Source organism: Manduca sexta, chromosome 1 (assembly GCF_014839805.1).
Source record: "Manduca sexta isolate Smith_Timp_Sample1 chromosome 1, JHU_Msex_v1.0, whole genome shotgun sequence".
NCBI lineage: Eukaryota > Metazoa > Arthropoda > Insecta > Lepidoptera > Sphingidae > Manduca > Manduca sexta.
The window spans coordinates 810,479-836,305 of record NC_051115.1 but is presented as its reverse complement, the minus strand read 5'-3'; the positions used below and the strand labels follow the sequence as shown (position 1 = coordinate 836,305).

Genomic DNA, 25,827 nt, shown 5'->3' with positions numbered 1-25,827 from the left:
CCCCCCCCCCGCCGAGGCAATTCTTGTGCGCTCGGTCTCTACACCGAATGCACGCCAGCACGGGGGGACATTTGTCGCGGCCCTAGGCACACGATGAATGTGTGTATACCCCATGGTTGCAATTTCACATTGGAATCTAAGAGGGACTTGTGAACATTTCCTCTCCGTTTAACTCCGCCCGTCCTCATACTTCCTCTTCCTTCCCCTTCTTTCCCCCCTATTTCTCCTCTTTTTCTCTTCCTCCAGGGCCTCGTAGTCGTTAAGCCGGGGGTGTTCGAAGTCTCCCATTCGCTCGTCCCCCCGGTATGGCCTGTGGTGTCTGTATTTAAAAAAAAAATCCCTGCCATGCTAACAAACATAGTCAGGTTAAAAAAAAATTGGTTCATATGTGTAAAATTGGTTTTAGCATTTGCTGAGAATAGCGAGTTCAAATAAACTAAATTTTCTGATTTATATATAAGTTTTATGCTATTCGGCATCACCCAAATCAACCCACAGACTAAGCAATGACCTTCCACTACTAAGACCTAGGGCTTGATCCCCTCTCCCTGCAAAATCCAGGATTCGCGTCACCCGTTGGACAAGAATCTTACCCATATACTAATCAGTTGCATCTATTTCACCCACAGAACGAACTGCTAGAAGAAGGCAACGCGCACGCGGTGATGCTGTACACCTGGCGATGCTGCAGCCGCGCGATACCTCAACCCAGGTCGAACGAGCAACCTGATAGGGTGCATATATACGAGAGGACGGTCCAGGTGTTGGCTCCTGAGGTGGATAAGCTGTTGCAGTTTATGTATTTTCAGGTGAGAATATATAAGCATCTCACTAGCTTTTGCTTGCGGCTTCCTATAACCTTCCCAGGGTCTTAAACTATCTCCATACCAAATTTCATAAAAATCCGTTCAGTAGATTTTGAGAAAATTCATAACATACAGACAGACAGAAAAAGGGGCTTGGTTTTATAATATGAACAGATTACAGGAGGAGGTGTTATCATATACATTTTGCTAATTATTAGGTTTTAGGTGATAAGCTGTCAGATGAAGCGGCGAAAGCCTAGTTGGGTGTGGAACGGACTGCCGAGACGGATGTCCGCAGGTTCAAAACCCAAACACACCTCTGACTTTTCTAAAGTTATGTGTGTATACTTTGTGAATTATCGTTCGCTTTAACGGTAAAGGAAAACATCTTAAAACTTGCATACCTGAGAAGTTCTCTATAGGAATTTTGATGGTGTGTGAAGTCTGCCCGCACTACAGCGTGGTCGACTAATCCCTCTATAATAGAGGAGGCCCGTGCAGCAGTGGGACTGTTCTATTAAATACATATTACATTAATAATTTTGTTACAGCGCAAAGCGATAGAGCGTTTCTGCGGCGAAGTGCGACGCCTTTGTCACGCTGAGAAGAGAAGAGATTTCGTCTCAGAAGCTTACTTGCTCACTCTGGGCAAGTTCGTCAACATGTTCGCTGTGTTAGATGAACTTAAAAACATGAAGAGTTCAGTGAAGAACGATTATTCTACGTACAGGAGGTTAGTTTCAGTCTTTGAAAGTAATTCTTTTACGATTAAAATTGTAGTGACAACGCAAGACGGTGTTAAAAGTAAAAAATCAAAAGTTTTTAATTTTTATTAAAAACTAACGACCCGCCCCGGCTTCGCACGGGTGCAATGTTGATACTAAATACACTACAGAAAAACTGTGAACGTTGTATATAAAAACATAGCGGCCCGCTCTGGCTTCGCACGGGTATAACATAACAAAATAACAGTATTTCTCCACTAATTAATGGATGTTATTATACATATTAACCTTCTTGAATCACTCTATCTATTAAAGAAAACCGCATCAAAATCCGTTGCGTAGTTTTAAAGATTTAAGCATACATAGGGACAGAGAAAGCGACTTTGTTTTATACTATGTAGTGAAGTATACAATAGAATAAGGTAAATATTATTACTTTAATTTTTCGGACACGGGGCCTCGAGAAATGGTTTTTAAAAAGAAACTTCTATACAACACGGATTTATTAGAAATACATAGAACTCGCATTGATTATTTTTACATAATATTACTGACTACTGAGCCTGACTGGACTGTTGGTAAACACTTCTACGAATGTCATAGGATATGGGGCTGCGAGGCGAGTCCCACATACTTCGAATATATAACAGGATCATGAACATTTGAGGCCGCCCAGTGACCATGAAGGTGCGTCTTCGAAACGTCGGGAGCAAATCATAATATAAAAAACTGTGATAAAATCCGAAGTGTGTTACGTTCCGGGATCAGCCTGTGTATATCCAGTTCCAACAGGTATAATTGTGTCGACTGAGGAGTAATCATCTCTCGTCAGTCGACATTCTATGACCACTCCACTTACCATCAGGTGTAGTGGGGTCATTTTGACGTGCTCGTAATAATAGTGACCTTGACCTTGACCTTTCACCTTGACCTCTACAGAGCCGCTCAGTTCCTAAAGGTGATGTCGGACAGCCAGAGTCTGCAGGAGTCGCAGAATCTATCCATGTTTTTAGCCACGCAGAACAAGATACGTGACACTGTGAAGGATGCTTTGGAGAAAATCAACGGTATGCTATTCCATTAAAAAATTATAGTTTGACAGTTGTTATAAAAATGTTTTTTGGTATTAAAAATTATTGTTTTCTCTAATCCATAGCAAGCATTTGAAAAGGTGTAAAGTAAACCTTAAAAAATTACTATACATATTGGTGGTAGATCTCTCTTATCTGAGAGTCCGCCTGTGTAGGAACCACTGTAATGCCTATTTCTGCCAAGCAGCAGTGTGTAGCCACTGTTGTGTTCCGGTTTGAACATTGTAGCCAGTGTAACTACTGGATATAAGACTTAACATCTCACGTCTCAGGATGGCGAGCGCAGTGGAATACCAAATTAACTTTGTAATTCAAGGTGTTGGTGTTTCTACTGTTTATCGGTCGTATCGCTTACCATCAGACGAACGGCAAGCTCGAGTCGTCATTCAATGCAATAAAAATAAATCGAATACTATTTATCATTATTCCAATTAACAAAGATATATTTCAACTTTAAATGCTTCAGCAAAAATAATCAACAATAATACGAGCAGTTTTAAGTCTTTTCACAATAATAATAGAATCGTATTTCATTCACAGGTTACGAAGACCTCTTGGCGGACGTGGTCAACATATGCGTGCATATGTATGAAACGAAAATGTATCTCACGCCGTCCGAGAAACATATGCTGGTGAAGGTGAGATGACCTTGACCTTTGTAAATGTGGCATTGACCTTAGCAAACGTGACCTCGACCTTACTAAATGTGCCCTTGACCTTTGTTAACGTGACCTTGACCTTGAGTGTATAATTGTATCGACTGAAAAGATTCTATAATGTAAGAAAATAATATTAAATGACAGAAACTTTTCTATGGAGTCATGAAACCTCTGTGTTAATAACATCAATATAATGTATTCACATTCTGTGGGATTTGTTCAAAATAAAAATGTAGTTCTCGAGTAAATTGTAAATTTCTTCCTTAATAATTTTTTTTCAGTGTAACTTCTTTTGTTCGTAGACCAAAACTTCGTCTGTCATTCACATTTCCCATCATCTCGCTCACGCACTTTACATTCCATTCCATGCATCACACTAACGTTTCATTTCCCCATTCATAGGATTTTAATTTATTGTCTGTGATTTTTTTCACAATAAAAAAAAAATATGTACTACGTATTAAAGTGTCATTTAGACTTATTTTTGTGATGTACATATTTAATTCATTGCTTTTCAACTTAAAAAAAAAATATAATCCATTATTCTTCTGCAGGTCATGGGCTTCGGCTTGTTCTTAATGGACTCCGAAGTGTGTAACATTAACCGGCTCGATCAGAAAAAGAAGATCCGTTTGGACCGTATCGATCGGATTTTCAAGGTAAGATGAGAAATTACTAAATAATAATAATAATAAAAGCCTTTATTCACCACAGCGATGCGGTATGGAACGGACTGCCAAGACGAATGTCCGCAGGTTCAAATCCCAAGGGCACACACCTCTGACTTTTCTAAAAAAATCATGTGTGTATTCTTTGTGAATTTATCGTTCGCTTTAACGGTGAAGGAAAACATCGTGAGGAAACCTGCACATCCGAGAAGTTCTCTATAGGAATTTCGAAGGTGTGTGAAGTCTACCAATCCGCACTACAGCGTGGTGGACTAAGGCCTACTCCCTCTCAGTAGTAGAGGAGGCCCGTGCTCAGCAGTGGGCAAGTATATAATACAGGGCTGATATTATTATTATTATTCACCGACCAAATATACTACAATTTTGAACTTATTGTACAAGGAACCAGTTAATGCAAAAGAAAAAATGCCTTCTTATTCTTCAGCAACCAGTTTGTTGGTAAGGTTGTCCTTCGACATAGACCTCCCCTAGTTTCTTCCACTCATCTCTATCATGAGTTAATCTTCTCCATCATTTTGGTAGATCATCCTCCCATCTTTTAATTTGTCTTCCCTTTTGTCTTTTTCCATTCCAAGATGAGAAATTACTACTCTATTATATATATTTCTTATACAGGTATATCAAAGTGACTTTACAGCACCTGATGGTAAGTGGATTGTGGTTCAATATGTCGACTGACGAGAGATGATTACCCTACAGTCGACACAATTATGCTTATTGGAACCTGATATACACAGGCTGATCCCGGAACGCGACACACGTAGGCCACTATGGTTTTAAGGCCTTGTGTACGGTCGCTATCCAGGCGGATATAAAATATATCCTACCACCAGTAATATACATGAGTACTGGGCAAATAATGCTTGAGGCTGGCGTGCGGTTTCCATACATACTTGTGATCTCAAGGTCTCATCCCTTGAGTGAGAGCTCTGTCCAAGAGCTGACTTCTGGGAGGGTTGCGGTTGCATGCATAAGCGTACCACGCGACATACTATATGAGAGAAAGAGAGAGAGAGAAAGAGAGAGAGAGGGGAGGGGGGAGAATAGAGAATGATGGGAATCTAGTCAGTAGAACGAATTAAACCAGCCATACTCAACCTTTTTTTTTAATGGGGCCACAAAAATGTTTCGGTCTTGATGTGAGGGCTGCAAATTTTTTTTAGGTGTAAATAAAAAACGTAATTCAAAATACGAGATATCTTTACTGAAAAAAAAAAATGGTCACTATAAAGCCAGTTATACAATACATGTTTTCTGGTTAGTACGAAATTAAAAAACTTTGCCTGTAACTCAAAGTGGGCCAATCACAATGCTCCGCCGGGCCGCAGGTTGAGTATGGCTGGTTTAAGCCGACAGAAACCTTCAAAAATTATGGACAGTCTCCTAAAAAAGTTTTCGTGTAGCTACAGCGGTTAAGGGTAGCCTTTACTGCCCCGTCTCCAAAATACACCTTGTATAATGAGCCTAGCGTTAAGAAGGTTGTTTGTTTTAGAATCTGGAGGTGGTCCCGCTTTTCGGCGACATGCAAATCGCTCCGTTCAATTATATCAAGCGGTCGAAACACTACGATCCTAGCAAGTGAGTATAGTTTCATTAATGACTAGCTTTTGTCCGCGGTTTCGCCTGCGTGAAAAAGTTTTTTCGAGATAAAATCCCCGTTTTATATCTTTCCTGGGTTAAAATTGAGCTTACGTTTTGAGTTCGACTTCTAGATACATCGGTGAAAACTGCATTTAATTCCATGCAGTAGTTTTTGCGTGATGCGTGTACAAACATGTACACAGACTGACAAAAAATTTAAATAATATTTCGTTCTAATAAAGAGCGCCATATGAGTTAAAATTTTATTGTATAAATAGATTCGTCCAAGTTTAAAGTTCAAAAATATTCAAAACGATGTCGTAGGAGTCATTTATGGTACCGAATAAGTAGCTATAAGAATCGATATAGTAATTTAATGTAAATAATGTATATAAATGGAAAGCCTTTGTATTAAATGCATGAAATTGACGATCAAATACATCGTAATCGACTTTTCGTTGAATTTGAATTATTCGAAAAAAAAACATCGATTAATATCGAAGGACATATATCTAAATCGATTTTGTAATCGATGCATCAATGCACCGTACTTAATCGAGCTATTTCGCCAACTCCTGTACAGTTGTGCTGTGACATTTTTCCATCAGATGGCCTCTATCTTCGAGCACCAATCCTCCGTCTCCTCAAGCGGACCTGATGGTCCACCTGCCTCAGATCAGGGACGAGCATCAGAACTACATCTCTGAGTTGGCGCGGTACAGTAACGAGGTATGTTGACTTGGATTTTATTGTATTAGAGAGTAGAGCGTACGATATGTTTTAATGTTTGTAATGCCTTTGTATTCGGTTAAGTAGAAAAGTGTTCTTGAATATCTCACTAGAGTCTAATATAAGTATAACTAACATACCGTTTTAACTCCACTAATAAAATTAATACAAATCTTATTCCAACTTAATTTAAACCCGCGACTCGAGATGTTATTTATATATTGTTAGTGGTTTACAGCAGTTTTCAAAAACGATCTCGATCTCAATCTTCAATCCCATTCCGAGAATGAACCAATCAAAATGACTTATTTGTAAGCATGTCAAAAAAACTTGGTTTTGATTGGTCCATTTTTGAGATAGACCGTTTACCCGTTTGTTTATTGAAAATTGCTAATAGTCAGTAAAGGTTTTTCCCTTAAGCTACAAGATATTGAAGTTGGATTAAAAAAAGTACAACCATTTTCATGATTAGTTTTAACATCGATTCTTGTGTACAAAATTATCATAATCGATTTGGTAAAGAAATTCAATACGTACTTCACTTAGCCAGTTTATAAATCGATATATCGTGTAGTATATTTTTCATTAATCTTAATTAGGTAATTGAACAACTTATTTACTACCCTAGGTTACAACAACTTTCAAAGAAGCAGGCTCGGATGCTGAAAACAAAGCCGTCACCGAGCTCTGCCTCCGAGGTCTTCAGCTGCTGTCCTCCTGGTGCTCTGTGCTGACGGAGCTGTGTTCGTGGAAGCTGCTGCATCCGACAGACCACGCGAGCAACCCTCGCTGTCCGCCAACCGCCGAGGAGTATGAGCGGGTGAGTCCTATGAGGTCAAGGTCAAGGTCATGAGGTCAATAATCATGGTAGACCGTAATGAAACTACCTTTGAGGTCGATAAGTGATGTCATCAAATCACCATATTCATAGACGTTATTTATCTAAGGACGGAGCATTGCTGTGATAACAAGTCTGTTTCTCAGCTTTGTTTATCTGACAGCTTGCTGTTTGTTCAGCTTTGTTAATCTAACAGGCAACTAGATTCAAATTGTATCTCAATATTAGCCAATCACAACGGCCCTATGTGCGTGTGTAGTGCGTAGGCACTGCGAAGGCTGCCATGCTGTCAGCACTGAGAAACAGACTTGTTATCACAGCAATGCTCCGTCCTTAGATAAAAAACGTCTATGAATCAGGGCATTATACTATAAAGTTGTTCATAGACATTAGATTATCAGTTTTAATTAATATATATTCTAATATCCTATAAACTAAATTAACTCACTAACTATTCCTCACCAACAGGCGACACGCTACAACTACACTTCCGAAGAGAAGTTCGCCATGATCGAAGTGATTGCTATGATCAAAGGCCTCCAAGTGCTGATGGCCCGCATGGAGACTGTGTTCGCGGACGCGGCGCGGCGCTCCATATACGCGGAGCTGCAGGACTTCGTGCAGCTTGCACTGAGGGAGCCGCTGAGGAAGGCGATTAAAAACAAGAAGGATTTGATACGGAGGTATGTGTGAATATCATTGAGGTCAAGGTCAAGGTCACAGTGTCATGGTCGAGGTCACAAATATAAAAATTAAAAGCATAGTGTTAGTAAAGTATTAGTAAATGAAGTGGGGACTTCATTTAGTTTTAATTGTACTATGCTAGTATAAAGGTCAGGTAAGGGTATAGGTCAACGCGAGTAAATATTATAAATAGATCCGAATACCGAATATTTCCGGGATAAAAGTCCCGTTTTCTTTTCCCGGGATAGAAAGTAGCCTATAACCCAGAGTTTTAAACTACCTCCATACCAAATTTCATAAAAATCTGTTCAGTAGATTTTGAGAATATCGATAACATACAGACAGACAGAAAAGGGGACTTACTTTGTTTTATAATAAGTATACAGGGTCATATTTACATTGCGTTTCTAAATGCAACCACATACTCGTCTTCACCTTTACTGACATTGTGCCAAAAATCATCCATTAATAATGAATATTTTCACCAAAAATCCTGGTTTTAGTTTTCTGATACTGTGATTATTTTGTAGTTTAATACGAATACAGCGTGTGCGTGAGTGTATTTCTAACTGAAAGTATGATGTTGCTGCGGCGAATTATCTTAGAGTAGTAGTGGCATTAGGGCGCCTCAAATTAAAATGACTTTTAATTATTATTTATTTTGTTTGAAATTCACACTTTTTTATTTTACATCAACGACTCAAATAACTTATTGTAAAGTGTTATTTCCAAGTAGTTAAGTATGTGGTTTCATTTAGTAATGCAATGTCAAAATAACCCTGTAGATTATACTGCTTCTTCCAGTATAATAGTGTCAGTCCGATGAAACTTGTGGTGACTGGGCGCGCGGGTGCGAGCCGCAACAGGACCCCGCGCTGCGAGGGAAGAAGGACGGGGAGGCGAGCTTCACCATCAAAGTGCCGCGGAGGAATGTCGGTAAGTGATCTGTAGAAACCACAGCTAGAACTAACAATAACGCATGTTGTGGTGAAATGTGCAACTAAAAATATTGTCATGTTGTGGTGAAATGTGCAATTCTCGTTATGGTGTGGTGAAATTTGCAACTAAAATTCTCGCCATGTTGTGGTGAAATGTGCAACTAAGAATCTCGCCATGTTGTGGTGAAATGTGCATCTAAAAATCTCGCCATGTTTTGCTACTAAAAACCTATGAAATATGGAACGTGTACAGGCGATTTGAAGTTTCGTAATCTATTATTGAATACCTCCTTTCCCCAGGACCTTCATCGACCCAGCTCTACATGGTGCGAACCCAGCTCGAAGCTCTCATCTCGGACAAGTCCGGGGGCCGACGGACGCTGCGCAAGGACCTGGACGCCGCCACACTGCACCAGATCGAAAGCTTCCATCGCACCAGCTTTTATTGGACATACCTGCTGAATCTACCTGGTGAGATATTAATTATATTGTCAAAGATATGTTTTCTTTTTATCGAACGAAGGTTCTTTATTTCCAACAATTTCTATCCAACTTTAAACTTATTAGATAATGAAGTGGGCAAAATATGGAGCTTGGAATCATTAGAAGAATAATTTTAGACCCCTCCATTTATGAGTAAAATAAGAAAGATATGTGACGGAGTAACTTAAAAAAGTAACTTAATTCATTTGTCAAAAGAGGTAGTGTTGTGGCTTGATGCTGGTTTAGACTTATTTTGGACTTTGGCTCGTGGGATAAATGAATAAACTTCGGATATTTGAACTTGAATTTACTAATTTTTAAATTAACCTAGTCGTTACAATAGAAATCAAATCAAGTGTGTTACAACGTTCGTGGAGTAAAAGGGAGGGGAACAATCCACCAATCGCGACAAAACATGTACTGTACGTCAATACTTATTCCTGTGACAAATAATAGATGTCGCCTATAGTTCTCGAGGAATACGATCTTGAACATGCCCCCGGCTTTGGAAGCAGTGGCTTTCAAAATGGTTGAAGTCCCGTTTCTACTCGTCTTGGAACAAAGGGCAAATCTTCGTAAAACTGCGTCTAACGATGCCTGATGCAGTCCGTATGTCAGCGACACGTGCAACGCCGTCTTGGCCTGGGATGGTGCGAATGACACGTCCTAAGTGCCATTTTAATGGTGGAAGATTGTCGTCCTTTATGGCTACCAAAGTATTTGGCTGCAGTTCATCCTTCTTGACTGTCCATTTTGTCCGCACCTGTAGCTCGGAAATGTATTCCTTCGCCCAGCGCTCCCAGAAATGTTGGCGAAGTTGTTCTGTCCTCTGATAACGCTGAAGACGGCTGGCTGGTATATCGCGTAGGTCATGGCAGGCCGGAGCAGTTAGTGGACGACCAATCAGGAAATGACCTGGAGTGAGTGGTGCAAAGTCCTGTGGATCAGAGGAAAGAGGGGACAAAGGTCGGGAGTTGAGGACAGCTTCTATCTGCGTTAGTACTGTGCTAAACTCCTCGAAAGTGAGATGTGCATTTCCTATTACTCTACGAATATGATGTTTACACGAACGTACCCCAGCCTCCCAGATACCACCAAAATGTGCGGCATATGCCGGTATAAAATTGAATTTAATACTTTGACTTGTAGCGTATTCTAAAATATCCGAACTGCAATTATGTAAAAATTTTGAAAAATCATTCATGAGGCCAACAAAGTTACGACCATTGTCAGAAAAGATTTCTGAGGGTTTACCGCGACGCGAAATAAATCTTTTTAACGTTAACAAATATGCTTCACTTGAGAGATCACTTACTAACTCCAAGTGAATAGCGCGTGTTACAAAGCATACAAATAAACAAACATAGGCCTTAACGGTCTTAGCACCCCTGCCTCTTCGGTTCAATATGAGTACTGGACCACAATAATCGACCCCGCATCGTACGAATGGCAAACTAGGAGTAATTCGCTCTTTAGGTAAATTTCCCATTATAGGGGTAAGCGTCTTACCTCTTATGCGTGTGCAAATGACACAATTATGCACTACTTGCCGCGCTAAATTCCTACCTCCAACAGGCCACCAGGTTTCACGTAGGTGACATAGCAAAGCCTGTGGGCCGGCATGGAGAAGCTGAACATGTTCATGGCGAAATAATAAACGAGCAAAGGTGTGTTTGCCAGAAATCAAGATAGGGTGTTTTTTATCGTATGTAAATTCGTCTGAATACGCCAAACGACCCCCAACGCGTATTATTTTCTTGTCGTCTAAAAATAAATTTAATTTTGGCAAACAACCCTTGCCTCTGACAGAGCCGTTTTTGGATAAAATAGCATATTCTATGGGGTAAAACTCCATTTGAAATAGTCGAACTAACGTTTTTTCAGCAAGATTCAACTCTTCCACATTAAAACTACCTTTGCGCTTATTATGTTTGAAACGACTATTGTGGATGAACCTTAACACATGGGCCATAGTACGTCTCATACGTTTAAATTGCGAAAATCGGTGAAATGGAAATAATGACGATTCAGAAGAATCGTTGGCTACGATAGTGGTTATGATTGATTTAATTTCTGGTAATTCACTATGCTTAAAGGAATTAGCATCTTTATGATTTTGTATTAAGAAATTAGGATCTCGAAGGAATTCTGGACCCTCAAACCACAAGGTGGAGGAGGAGAGCTCCTGTACACTCACACCGCGAGATGCAAGATCTGCTGGATTATTCTCGCTGCTCACGTGACGCCAAGGAAGAGATTGCGTTATCTCTAATATCTCTGTGGTCCTATTTTGTACGAAAACCTTAAGTCGATAAGGTGCCATGTGAAGCCAACCCAACACTATACTAGAGTCCGTCCAGAACACAATATTGTTAAATTCACAATGCAACGAGTTTCGAACCTTATCATAAAGCTGAGCACCTAATAATGCACCACACAACTCAAGACGCGGTATACTTACAGGTTTTAATGGTGCGACCTTTGTTTTTGAAATTAATAATCTAACCAACACTGTTGAGTCAGCATTGACTGTGCGAACATAAATACACGCGCCGTACGCCAATTGAGAGGCATCGCTAAAAACATGCAGTTCTATATACATAGGTTGTGTACCTATAACGTGCCGAGGAACACGGATTGTGTTAAGCGCTTGTAAAGAAATAATAAACCGGTTCCACTTGCGCGCAATGTTTTCGGGAACTGTCTCGTCCCAGCCTATTTTAAGTAGCCATAACTGCTGCAATAATATTTTAGAAACAATTATAACAGGGCTTATTAGACCGAGAGGGTCAAAAATTTGTGAAACACTAGATAAAATAGACCGTTTAGTGATTGAATTCGAGATGACGTTAATTTGCGTATTAAAATAAAAATCATCGGCTAAGTTACGCCAACCTAGGCCTAATGTTTTAGAGTTTAAATTATTTTCGATTGGAGATAACTGTTTAAATTGATTACACAATTGGCTGTTATCGTCATTGTGCGTAAAATTAAATATCCACTTTCGAAGTGGGAAACAGCCAGACTGCAATGTTCTTTGCGTTTTATCACATAACTCTAATAACTTTAACTTGTCATCTAAAGTGGTTATGTAATCATCGACATAGAAATCTTCCAATATTACTCGCTTCACGTCAGGATCGGGAGATTCAAAAGCTAATTGTTTTAAACACCGAACACTTAAAAAAGGCGCGGAGGCGGTTCCATATGTTACCGTATTCAACTTAAATATTCCTAATGATTTCGATGGGTCATCACGCCACAGGATCATTTGCAAGCTACGTTGGTTCTCATCGACTAAGCATTGTCTATACATTTTTTCTATGTCGGCACACGCTGCAAATTTGTGTTGTCTAAAACGAAGAAGTATGGCGACAAGATCGCCTTGTATGGGAGGACCAACAAACTGCAAGTCATTTAGTGATTTACCAGAGCTGGATGGCGCGCTTGCATCAAACACCACACGCAACTTGGTTGTGGTGCTGAGCTCGCGGAACACACCGTGATGAGGCATAAAATAACATGGGGACTCATATGAATCTACCCGTGTCATGTGACCTAAACTCTCATATTCCTGCATAAAGGACGAATATAATTGTTTATATTCGGGTGAGCGCTGTAATCGTTTTTCTAATGCGTAAAATCGCCTTTCCGCCTGAGAATAAGATTCTCCCAGGGCATCAGGCGACTCTTTAAGTGGAATACGTACACAGAACCTTCCTTCACTATTTCGTGTAGTTGTATTTATAAAGTGTTCTTCGCATTTACGTTCTTCGTGGGTCTGTGTAAAATTGACTTTGGGAATCTGCTCGATCTCCCAGAACAACCGAAGTTGAGTGTCTAAAGCATTGACTAAATTACATTGAATGCGTGTATTTTTTGGCGTATAATTGGAGATAGGACCGCTAATTAACCACCCTAAACTTGTGTTAAATAAATATGGACCGTTAGGCAATCGGATTTTCCCTTCTCCAAGTAAATCCCAAAACCTATCTGCGCCTATTAAAATATCTATAGGTTTAGAATCTAAAAACTCTGGATCAGCTAACCGTATGTTGTCTGGAATACAGAACTGCGCGCTTAGTTGACATACGGCGGGAATCGAACCCGTGATCTTAGGTAAAACATAACAATGAATATGCGTTGTGAACGATTGATCAACGCAAGATCTAATGATGATGTTACAAGATTGAGAGCAATGTATCACCGAATCACCAACCCCTCTTATCTCGTTTATAGACTGTATAGGTTGGGTATTTAACGCTTGACATAGAGATTTAGAAATAAAACAACGCTGGCTTCCGCTATCTAACAGTGCCCGAGTCTTATGATAAATTCCGTCACTATATGCAGCTACTTCGATAACAGCTGTTGACAATAGAACAGACTGCATACCTACAGAGGTGTTACATTGCGTTTGTAAGTGTGAGTTAATTACCTGGACAGGGCTCGGGTCAGCGCAGGCCGCGGGGGTCGCGGGCGCAAGTGCGGAGGGCGCGCGCGCCTCGGCCACCGTAGCCGTCGGGAGCTCAGTCGCAGTGAGTGCCGACGCATGAAATGACAATAAGCCACTCTCGTTATCATTGTGTATCAACGAGTTATGTTTTTTATTGCATCTTTTACACGTTCCAAATCTGCAGTTATTTGGTGTGTGTCCCGAACGCAAACAATTCTCACACAGGTTGTGTTCGCGAATAAGTTTTAGTTTCGATTCTAAATCACTTTCTATAAAATTTTGACACGTATAAATTGGATGATTCGCATTGCATTGATAACATTTTAACTTAGCGCGAAACTGACGATTAGACGTTTTATACGGACCACTGGAAACATTGCAGTGAGATATGTTGTGATGTTTGGAGTGTTGTTGTTTTTTATTTTCATAATTTTGTGTGATTTCTTTACTACGCGAGAATTGCAATGTTTCCAATATATCCGCACGGTCTTTAAGGAATGAAATTAATTCGTCTAAGCGTATACTGTGTGTAGAAACGTTATCGTTCGAACGCAAAGTAGATTTATGAGTTTCCCATTGACGTTCGGTCTCCTTATCTAACTTCGACACAATAAGAAATATAATTAGTGTATCCCAAGCGTGTGTACTTTCGCCAAGGATTTTTAAAGCGCGTAGATTCTTTAATATAGTATCAATTAATTTTCTTATTAAAGAAGGAGATTCTTTGGGTAGTGCTTGTAAAGAAAATAAAGCCTTTACATGGTTGTGCACTAACAACCTACAGTTGTTGTACCTATTTGTCAACAACTCCCATGCAACTTGATAATTATTAGATGAAAATTCAATCGAATGGATAACTAGTTCAGCTTCACCTTTTAATGAAGATTTAAGATAGTGAAATTTTTGTATATTGGCAAGATTTGTACAGTTATGAACTAGTGACGTAAATGTATCTCTAAACTCCAACCAGTGCTCAAATGAACCGTCGAATGTAGGCATAGAAATCGTAGGTAACTTTACCGCTGCCTTTTGAACTATACTATGACAAGAATTAGAACAATCTCCGACCTCATTATTATTGAGCATAGACTCTGCATTAGCTACAGCACTATAATAATTATCCTCGAAACATTCACGATAATTTAATTGATCTTCTAATTCACTCTCAGAAACCTTTTCTTCGATCATACTTTGTACATCATTAAATTCCGAAAATAAACTAGCGGCGCCTTTTATTCTTAATTTTAAATCGGAACATTTTTTCGGAGTTAAAGTTTTATCGTCACTATTTTCTAGACATGTTAGGTAATTTGTAAATTTAGTTAATCGACCTTTAATTATGCCTCTCTTTTTAACAAGTTCACGAACTAGCTCCACACTTTCCGCGCTTAGCAGAGTAGGAGATCTGTCACGACGTTTGGTTTCAAAAGATTTCCTGTTGGAATCATCCTTAATTCCTACGCTTAGTAAATTAGAAGACTTAGCACCTGATATAGGATCAGGATCAGTAGGCATTTTGGTGGTAAATGAAACGATAGGGTACTCACAGTAACTGGTCGCCGAACTACACTGATAGTGGCAATGTCACCTTTGTGATAATGAGTAGATGTCCAAATCACCCAACAATTGTGTGCGGCACTTTTACTGTAATTAATTTAGCACAGTTTAACACAAACAGAATAGGAGGTAACGGTAGAAAGGAATGATTGGCCCCACCAAATTGTGTGCGATGCTCGATGAAACGCCAATCAGCCGTAGATTCCACTGCAAACTTGTCTTTCCGTTGTCCTCTAGGCAGTCCTTGGTCCAAAATTCATCCAAATTGCGTGTCTTCAGCACAAGTTGCCACGTGCGTGAACTCGAAAAGTCGCTGATTCTTGATGTATCCGGCTCGAAGGACCATATGTTGTGGCTTGATGCTGGTTTAGACTTATTTTGGACTTTGGCTCGTGGGATAAATGAATAAACTTCGGATATTTGAACTTGAATTTACTAATTTTTAAATTAACCTAGTCGTTACAATAGAAATCAAATCAAGTGTGTTACAACGTTCGTGGAGTAAAAGGGAGGGGAACAATCCACCAATCGCGACAAAACATGTACTGTACGTCAATACTTATTCCTGTGACAAATAATAGATGTCGCCTATAGTTCTCGAGGAATACGATCTTGAACAGGTAGAATAAGTAATTACTTACCCCCTTATTCATAGACGTTATTTATCTAAGGACGGAGCTTTACTGTGATAACAAGTCTGTTTTTCAGCACTGACGGCATGGCAGCCTTCGCAGTGCGTAGACATAGGGCCGCTGTGATTGGCTAATATTGAGATACAACTTGAATCTAGTTGGCTGTCAGATAAATCAAGCGAAACAAACAGCAAGCTGTTAGATAAACAAAGCTGAGAAACAGACTTGTTATCACAGCAATGCTCCGTCCTTAGATAAATAACGTCTATGAATAAAGGGGTTGGAATTTTGATATTTTTTTTACATAACTATCAGTTATTCATACAATTTTTTTTGTCAACTTTTCGGGGAAGCGTTCCAATGCAGCAACATTTATATTTGGACAAGTTAGTTTTAAATGTAATAATATCACCCCTGTATTATATACTGTACCACTGTTGGGCACGGTCCTCCTCTACCACTGCGAGGGAATAGGCCTTAGTCCACCACGCTGTAATGAAATATTTAGGTAAAATAAAATTTCAAATATCTCAATATCGGAGGTTTTTGATTTATGTTTACGTTCGATGTTTGTGATTGGTCGAGAGACGAATGCGTCAGTCACGTTTAAGCGTGTCAACCAATCACAGTAAATGCGTAGTCCGCGTCAAGTCTTTTGACACATTCTGACCACATTGTCAATATTATAATTTTAAAAGAACGTAAAGCCGTTGGTCCTGCTCCTGATCTCCGGTAATGTCGGCTTGCCGTCTCATTTATTTATTTATTTATTTAAGGACCTCCAACAAAGGATACACGGCATATAATGAATACAATGTCGTAATATTGGTATAATTAACAATGTGACGTGCTTCTTCAATTATAGGAGACCACAGCATGCAAATTTATATATTAGTACAGCGGCAAAAATAATAATATTTGTTACTAATATTATTTAGAATAACAAACAAAAGGGATAAAACATAATAAGAAGTGAAAAAACATAACAACATCTTATGTTATAACATGTGGTGGAGAATGTGATTAATTATAATTATTAATTGTGAGTACGTAACAGTTGTAGGACTTGTTTCCTGTACTTAGAAATGTCCGTGATATCAAGGTCATGCGTTTTTGCAAGTGCATTATACTTCATCGAACTATGAGAGTGAAGGACCAGAGAGTGCTGTGTATTGCACACACTTGTGTACTATAATATCTCTGTGTGACTGATCTTCGTTGAGATTGGCCGCCGTGGTCGAAATTCGGCTAGGAGGAGGTTATTATAATTTTAATTATTTTTTATATTTTCAGATTCCCTAGCGAAATGCTGCGATCTATCTCAGTTGTGGTATAGGGAGTTTTATTTAGAAATGACAATGGGAAAGAAAGTAAATGTAAGTTTTTAATACTGTTTTTAATGGCATTTATTGCAATATTTTTATTAGGTGCATCTGTTTTTATCTCTATTTATCTATATTAATATATAAGGTGAAAATTTTGATGTATTAGTATTGATACTTTATTTAAATTGTGTTTGTTTTTTTTTATAAAAACTATAAAAATAATTAGTTTTTTTATATAATTTTTATACAAGATAATTTATATTTCACTACTTGTGTCTTTTAAATAACTTTTTTATTTATATTTCACTCCACTTGTTTTTTTAAATAATTTTTCTTTTATTTAGATTTCACTCTACTTGTTTTTTTCCATATTTTTTTCCATAAATTGTTTTTTTTTTCATATTTTTAATTCCAAAAGTTGTTTTTTTTTTATTTTGATTCAAGAAAACTTAAACTTCACGTCGACTCTTTGTTTTTTCTAAATATTTTTTTTTCTTTAGAAATGCACAGTCCGCCACCAGCACAACGAGGAGTGCAACGACTTAGTAACCATGGAGAAGCGGATTCAGTTCCCGATTGAAATGTCCATGCCTTGGATCCTCACTGACCACATACTGCGCACCAAAGAACCGGCGATGATGGAGTGAGTATACCGACTTTGACTACTGACTTTACTTGCTACTGTTGTATTCACTGCCTGTTGCATCACTGTTTTATTATTTAGTTCTAAGTAAAATGGCATAATAGGGTATTTGACTTATTTTAATTTATAACTCATAAAATATGTACGCCGTATAAATGATAAAACAGAAGAAATCATTGAAATCTTGTGAAAAATTTACATATTTAGAGGTGAGTGTCAAAAAACAGAAAAGGGATGAAATACTTGCATGTGACGTCAGCGGGCATTACGATGCGTGCGAAAGAAAGAGATGGAGCGATATCACCACTCATGCACATAGCAATATTTGAAATTTGAATTACTGCCTCATTTCTTATCGAATTTTAATGCTGTTTTCACATAAGGATTTCTTATGTTGTACTAATTGCTGTTATATATTAAAAAACGCACAAAATTAATCATAGCCAAGTACCCTATTTAATATAATTAGGTTTAATACAAAATTATAATTTACAATAATAGAAATTGTCTCTTACGAATTGTAAAAGCAATCATTGTCTTCAATCACATTACAATTTTTTTTTATTTTTTTATTTTCTGTCAGTTATTGTCATTCGCGGTTATTCTTATAGAATAATTTTTTTTTTGACAATTTGACTTTTCCTGGGAGTGCATTCAAATTTAGAAACATTTGTATGTCGTAAGCATTTATTTTAAGTAAAATAAAATTACAAAAATCGCAAAAAAGGAGTACTTTAAAAGAAGATTAATATCAATAAGCACTTTTTTAAGAGTTCTTTCTAAATATATAATTGTCTTGGTTAATTTTTTTGTCAAATAAAAAAACATTTTTCACTGAGTTATAATCTAAAATCTTTTCCAGATATGTCCTTTACCCGCTGGATTTGTACAACGATTCTGCGCAGTACGCGCTTACAGTGTTCCGGAAACAGTTCCTGTACGACGAAGTGGAAGCGGAAGTGAATCTGTGCTTCGATCAGTTCGTATACAAACTGTCCGAACAGGTGTACGCGCATTACAAACAACTGGCGGCGAGGTGAGATTTGGAACCTTATGCCCTGCGCATACGAGTCGTTATCCTTTGTTGTCGTGATTCTGAGTTCGGTTAGCAGAATTTGCGTAGTATACAGGGTCATTTTGACATTGCGACAATTGAACTGCAATCCATTCAAACTGACTTTAGAATGGTGTCAATATTGACAGCTTGTGGTTGTGTACGGAGTTGCACTCATGATATAAGAACTCGAGTCTAAGTGTAAACCTGGATATAAAAAATATTAGTCAAATAAGTAAAATTATTTGTTGTTCAAGTGAATAAATACGTTACAAGTGACGTTTTGGTTGCCATTTTACTTCAGATTTTTAACAAATTTATAAGGACGTTCGTGTCTATAGAATATACGTCAATGGCGAACAATAGTAAAATATTCTAGAACGTACGAGTAACATATAATTAACGCGAGGTATCCTGTAGCATAAAAAAGCGGCGATAGCCTAGTTGGGTGTGGAACGGACTGCCAAGACGAATGTCCGCAGGTTCAAATTCCAAGGGCACACACCCCTAACTTTTCTAAAATCATGTGTGTATTCTTTGTGAATTTATCGTTCGCTTTAACGGTGAAGGAAAACATCGTGAGGAAACCTGCATACTTGAGAAGTTCTCTATAGGAATTTCGTGGGTGTGTGAAGTCTACCAATCCGCACTAGGCCAGCGTGGTGGACTAAGGCCTAATCCCTCTCAGTAGTAGAGGAGGCCCGTGCTCAGCAGTGGGCGAGTATATAATACAGGGCTGATATTATTATATATATTCTTATCTTGTAGCATGATGCTGGACAAGCGTTACCGCGCGGAGTGCGCGACTCGCGGCGCGAGCACGGGCTGCGGCGCGGGGCGATACGCCTCGCTGCTGCGGCAGAGGCACGTCGCGCTGCTTGGCCGCCACGTGGACCTGTGCGCGCTGGTGAGTGGTTACTTGCACTACATTGCACTACATTGCACTGCTGTACATTACTCTGCACTACTTTGCACTAAATTGCACTGCTGTACATTAAACTGCACTACTTTGCACTAAACTGCACTACTGTGCAATAAAATACACTACTTTGCACAAAACTGCGTTAATTTAATTAAACTTTTATAAAATTGACAAAAAAATAGTAAAATTGCATCCGATTGCAGTGTATTGAAGTATACTATAAAAAACTTACCTATAGTCAACTTCATTATGGCGTTAGAGATATACATAACTGCGTAACTTGTGCAACAGAACGTTATATTTAACGTAACTTTTGACAATTATGAATTCGTTGAGAAACACACTCAATTACACTACACTGCACTACAGACATTACTCAACTATAACTCATGTTGTAGGTGGCGCAGCGCATCAACGCGGACATGCACCGCGCGTTGGACGCGGCTGTGGCCAAGTTCGAAGCTGGCGACATCACTGGTGTGGTGGTAAGTGTCATATACTATAAACCAATAGTAGTAGACTATCCCCGTTATTCATAGACGTTATTTATCTAAGGACGAAGCATTGCTGTGATAACAAGTCTGTTTCTCAGTGGTGACGGTATGGCAGCCTCGTAGTGCGTAGACATAGGGCCGTTGTGATTGCCTAATATTGAGATACAACTTGAATCTAGTTGGCTGTCAGATAAACAAAGCTGAACAAACAGCAAGCTGTCATAAACAAAGCTGAGAAACAGAGTTGTTATCACAGCAATGCTCCGTCCATAGATAAATAACGTCTATGAATAAGGGGGTTTAATTATGGTCATATTTTCAAAATCCATAAAAAAATGCAAAAAAAAAAATTTTTTTTTCTTATTTTCAATTCTGTGCCAAAATTTTTTTTATATTTTAACAGTTGTAAGATTATAATTTTGTTGCAAAAACCTGCTATCCAATTAATATAACATTTTTTTATAATAAGGCGTGTTGCTGTTATCACACATTTTCCCCATCCATGGGTGGTTGGTTGGAAGAGTAACAAAACTCAACGCCTAAATGTCGAAAAAAAAGGGGAATATTTGAGTTTTTTTAACATAGTAATTTTTTTTTAGGAATTATGAGTAACAGCTAAATTCCATCGCTTACGTTATGTCCCGAAGAAAGGGTGTTTTAACTCTTTTTTTACATTGTATTTTTTTTAGGAATTAGAAGGCCTCATATCAGTAAATCGACTTTGCCACAAGCTCCTCAGTCGTTACCTGGCCCTGGATGACTTTGACGCGATTTTGCGGGAATCAGACCACGGAGTGTTGGCTCCGTACGGACGCATCACGCTTCACGTGTTCTGGGAGTTGAACTACGATAGTTCCTACCCAATTACTGCTACAACGCAGCCACGGCTAGGTAAGTTGATAAAAAAACATTTTTATACCAGAAAAAAATTGAAAATAAAACTGTTCAACGCGCTACGGTTAAGTTAGTTATTAAAAAGAAATAAAGAAGAAAACTATGACGTCGTCGCGATATCTTGCGCGAATTCATGGAGCGTTGGCGCCGTACGGACGCACGGTGTTCTGAGAGTAGATCTACGACTTACTTTCCAACTACTGCTAAACCGCGGCCGCGGCCAGTATTAAATAAAAAAAGAAAAAATATAGTCTATGTCTACGATTATTAGGTCAGTTACAATACAAAAGAAAAAAAAACATTTCAAAACTGCGCCACGGCCTGGTTAGTATATAAAAAAATCTAAACAAGTCATGAAAAATCTGTACAATGCGGCTATGAGTAGGTTAGTTAAGGAGAAAATAAATTTATAAAAACAAAATGTAACTAGACGTTTTTGTGATTTTTTTTTGTAATAAAAAGGAAACTACAAACGCAGGTCATGTTTTCTTGTAATTTTTTTTCTAGATTCGTGAAGTGCAAAGGCATTCAGTTTGGAGCGAACGTGCAGCGCGAGAGACCGCAGCAGTACGGACACGCGCTGCTGTGGGGCTCCAAGCAGCTCAGCCTCGCGTACTCGGCGCAGTACGCTCAGTACAACGGTCAGTCAATATGCTGTTATACAACTCAATGCAATAAATTATTTCGTACGATATTACCGATTAAGGGTGGTTGACGACTTTTATTTAAATACATTTATTAACCGACTTCAAAAAACAGGAGGAGGTTCTCAATTCGCCTGTATGTTTATTTTTTTCAAAAATGTATTTCATCCAAAATCTATCGAAAAGAATTTTCAAAATCCGCTCAATAATAAATAAGTTATAAAGCTTTGATATTTGGTGGATGGGGTAGCAATAGTGAAATGTTCAAATCAGTGCTCAAGTCTCTATGTCCACGTATAGGAATACTTTCGCATTACTTATAAAAGAATTTTGGTCCTTCGAGCAGGATTCATCAGTGCTCAGTCTTCAGGTCTACGTATAGAAATACTTTCGCATAACTTATAAAAAAAATTTGGTCCTTCGAGCAGTAGCTATCAGTGCTTAGTCTTTACGTCTACATATTGGAGTACTATTGTATAATTTATAATAAATGGATGGATTTGTCCTTGCACAACGTTCTACGGTCTACGTATCAGAGTATTTTCGCCTAACTTATGGAAAAAATTTTGGTCCTTCGAGCAGGATTCGTGGGTGCACAGCACCTCCACGCCCTCGTGCGGCTGCTGGGCTACCAAGGAGTGGCGGTGGTGGTGTCGGAGCTGCTGGGGGTGGCGCAGGGGCTGCTGCACGGCACCATCGCGCAGTTCACCAGGGCGCTCGCCGCCGCCATGCCGCGACACTGCAAACTACCCAGATACGACTACGGGTCGAACGGTCAGTCTTTTTGCCATAAAAAAATATGTATCGACGGTTGAAAGACTAATTGACTTAGCGACATTTCGAAAAAAAAAACTACTATAAAAAAAAAACAGAAAAAAGTGCTGATTTTAAATATGTATCAAATTTAGTGTCACAAAAAAATGTCGCTCAAGTTGGATGGTGTTTCTACTGTTTATGGGCGGTCGTATTGTTTACCATCAGGCGAACGGCAAGCTCGTCCCGTACAAAGCGATAAAAGAAACATGATTGTGTCTGTTGAGAGGTAATCATCTCTCAGTCAACATTCTATTGGACCCCACTCTTACCATCAGGTGTAGAACACGTATCGACTCAACGCTTGACATGTTAGCCGGCTAACATGACAGCTATGAAAGTTACATATCATTACGCGTGTCACGGAAAAATAACCTTATTATGTAATAAACAATGAGGTTATATTCCCGTGACACGCGTAATGTCATGTAGCTGTCATGTTAGCCGGCTAACATTCCAATGGCAAATGGGTGAAAAATAATGATTTGTTTCCAGGAGTCCTCGGTTACTACCACGCTCAGCTGACCGACATAGTACAGTACCCAGACGCAAGAACCGAGTTATTCCATGCGTTCAGGGAACTGGGGAATATAATACTGTTCTGCATGCTTATTGAGCAGGTAAGTTTCTTTTAGTGCCTTTTGCGACCGAGGCTATGCTAGGTCGTCGAATATAATATGAATTGCTCTGGAGAGAACTGGACAATTAATATTTCCAACTCCTCCCTATCTTTCTATTTGATTAATTTCGTTGCGGGATAATGACATTAGTGTTCCCTGAGACTCGGCGAGCTTCACCGCTCGGTGTCATACAATGTCACTGCTGATCCTTACAGGACTTGTAGCGAATGTGAGGGCAGGAAAGTCTCGAAATATGACGCGATCGAATACATCTTACCTCAATTTCGCAAAGGTATGCTTAGTTAAAACACATTTACTCGATCAGCTGTAAGTCAAAACCCGTCATCTTGCCTCTTAAGGTTTAAACTAGGAACCGGTGATGTTTTTGACAGCGATTTAAGCAATAGGGGACCGGCCTATGCTTGATTTTGTACATTATTCTATATGTAATGGTTAATAATACGAAAAAGAAGCACTGGTGCGAAAACTGCATCACAATTGGTTAAAAGATGAGCGAGTAATTCATATTTAAAATATTGTAACGTGCAGAAGTGGGCGCGATGTGGGGATATCGCTTCATCTCTTTCTTTCGCACGCGTCGTAATTCCCGATGACGTCACATGTGGATATTTCGTCTCTTTTCTGTTTCATGTTAATTACCCCTTCCAACGAAATTCAAAGACTTATAACTTGTTGATTTTTTACCGGATTTTAATAATTCCTTCTGTGTTATAATTTCTATTATGTAAATATTTAATAATAGTAAAGAACAAAAATGAATCCGGTACCCTATTCTTAACCACGTAACGCTAAAACAAGTTTATAAGTTAGACTGAAAGTAACGGGCCACCTTTGGTTCGAACCTCGGCTTTGTACGGTAATCCACTGCTATTGGCTCCCAATGACGCGACGTGAGCGTTACGCTAATCAGAGCGCGTGAGGTCCTTTGCTAAAGATGTGCGCGAGAAGAAAATTTGAACAGTAGAAGAATTGTCTTAGTAAAGTAAATGGCGTTGCACGCGACACAATATGTTTCAAAATTAATTGGTCAACAATTTTTTTCAGTTTTTTTTTTATAGATCCTTTCACTTTCTAATCTAAGAAATAGAAAAAAAATTGAACTCAAAATGTATAGGCGATTTGAATTTTGATATTTTATGTTATTTTTTTAGCTGTAAATATTGTAATTTTTTATTTAACAGGCGCTGAGCCAAGAGGAAGTAACAGATTTACTTCACGCGGCACCGTTCCAGAACATTCTGCCGCGTCCGTACACTGCAGGTAACTTGTACCAATCTATTATATAAAAATAAGTCGCTGAAGTCTTGCTAAGCACAAATCTCGAGAGTAGCTGAACTGATTTCGCTAATTCTTTTTTATAATATTCCTTGAACGAACTTGAACCTCGTACGGACGGTTCTTACGGAGAGAAAAAATTAAAAAGATTGCCTGAAAAAGTCTAAAAACTACACATTCCTATACAAAAGATTCGTAATAATACTTAATAGTCAATTTTAACTTTAATACCATACCATAAAGTTTAAGTGTTAGTGGAGGCGTTCCGGGAAGGCAAAACAATTATGTGACTATATTAATGTCAATATTTGTCTAGCTGAACCGGTGTCCCGAATAGAAGAATAAGTATTAAAACAAAATAATAAATTAAAGAATCGACTGTTAGGCGGTACGAAATTCGCCGGGTCAGCTAATAATTAGATAAATCAAACAATATGGGCAGCTTAATGTTGGAACAGTGTATGTGTACAATTAAATATTTTATTTTCAATTGGTCAATGTGTAATACTATCGATTAAGGAATCGATTTACTGGTCAATTTATCGAGACTAATATTAATTGAATTTTGTAATATACAAATTAACTATTCTAACAGTCCAAGAATTAATATATACATTTATCGATGGCTAGTCTGTAAATTAACGTAACTCGAAAAAAAATACCAAACACGCAAAAAAAAATCTTTGGTAGTAAACAGCTTAGATAACGAAACGCCTACAAATCAATAAATTATAAAAAAATGTCTTTATATTTTGTATTTACATAACAGAGGGTGAAAAACCAGAGACAAAGCAGAAACGTCTCGAAGCGAAGTACGCCGCATTGCAGATCGTGCAGAATGTAGACAAATACGGAACAGCTAAGGTAAGTTGATAGACTAAGCATCGGTATATACTACAGATGAAACGGATATCCGGTAACTATCCGGTGGCCTAAACACTATCCAGCCGGATATCGGATATTTAGCGCCTATTCCAATATCCGGCCGACCGAATGCTAGACTAAACAAGACTAATTATATTTAGGAAATGAAATAGGTTTATTTAGAATAAGTACCTAGTGAGAGTGATTGAAGTCACAAGTCGTCTTCCAGTAGCAATCATTATCACTTCAGCCTGGACTTTGAGCGGTTCACTTTTGAACAGCTAGCTCTTTGAAGCATATGAATCATACTCAGCCAAACAAACACTCTTCAATATGTTAGCACCACTATCATGAATGAGTAAATGTATTTTAAGTGCTTAGATATCCGGC

The 25,827-nt window shown here is 38.6% G+C and overlaps 2 protein-coding genes across 2 annotated transcripts in view; one reads left to right on the top strand and one right to left on the bottom strand.

The window, feature by feature from the left end:
• Positions 1-25,827, top strand: part of LOC115454079 (cytoplasmic FMR1-interacting protein) — a 35,037-nt gene that overhangs the window by 3,008 nt on the left and 6,202 nt on the right. The window contains 24 exon segments of the mRNA XM_037438185.1: positions 630-809; positions 1,358-1,539; positions 2,471-2,598; positions 3,163-3,260; positions 3,836-3,940; positions 5,463-5,548; positions 6,160-6,280; positions 6,909-7,100; positions 7,587-7,801; positions 8,607-8,625; positions 8,627-8,738; positions 9,041-9,211; positions 17,162-17,244; positions 17,694-17,836; positions 18,699-18,872; positions 19,659-19,797; positions 20,211-20,297; positions 20,996-21,157; positions 21,160-21,197; positions 21,708-21,841; positions 22,427-22,618; positions 23,153-23,277; positions 24,480-24,558; positions 25,343-25,437. Of these exon segments, the coding sequence (XP_037294082.1) occupies positions 630-809; positions 1,358-1,539; positions 2,471-2,598; positions 3,163-3,260; positions 3,836-3,940; positions 5,463-5,548; positions 6,160-6,280; positions 6,909-7,100; positions 7,587-7,801; positions 8,607-8,625; positions 8,627-8,738; positions 9,041-9,211; positions 17,162-17,244; positions 17,694-17,836; positions 18,699-18,872; positions 19,659-19,797; positions 20,211-20,297; positions 20,996-21,157; positions 21,160-21,197; positions 21,708-21,841; positions 22,427-22,618; positions 23,153-23,277; positions 24,480-24,558; positions 25,343-25,437 (3,060 nt within the window).
• Positions 9,514-15,441, bottom strand: LOC115446741. Its single transcript, XM_030173517.2, has 2 exons — positions 13,662-15,441; positions 9,514-10,160 (listed from the first exon to the last, which is right to left on the bottom strand). Exons 1-2 carry the CDS (start codon positions 15,192-15,194, stop codon positions 9,768-9,770), a joined length of 1,926 nt encoding a protein of 641 aa, XP_030029377.2. The 5' UTR covers positions 15,195-15,441; the 3' UTR covers positions 9,514-9,767.

Coding starts and splice junctions, on each gene's coding strand:
- LOC115446741 (XM_030173517.2), bottom strand. CDS start 15,194: ATGCCTACTGATCCTGATCCTATATCAGGTGCTAAGTCTTCTAATTTA. Junction 10,161..13,661: donor CTGACCCGAGCCCTGTCCAG/GTAATTAACTCA, acceptor TCTGATCCACAG/GACTTTGCACCACTCACTCC.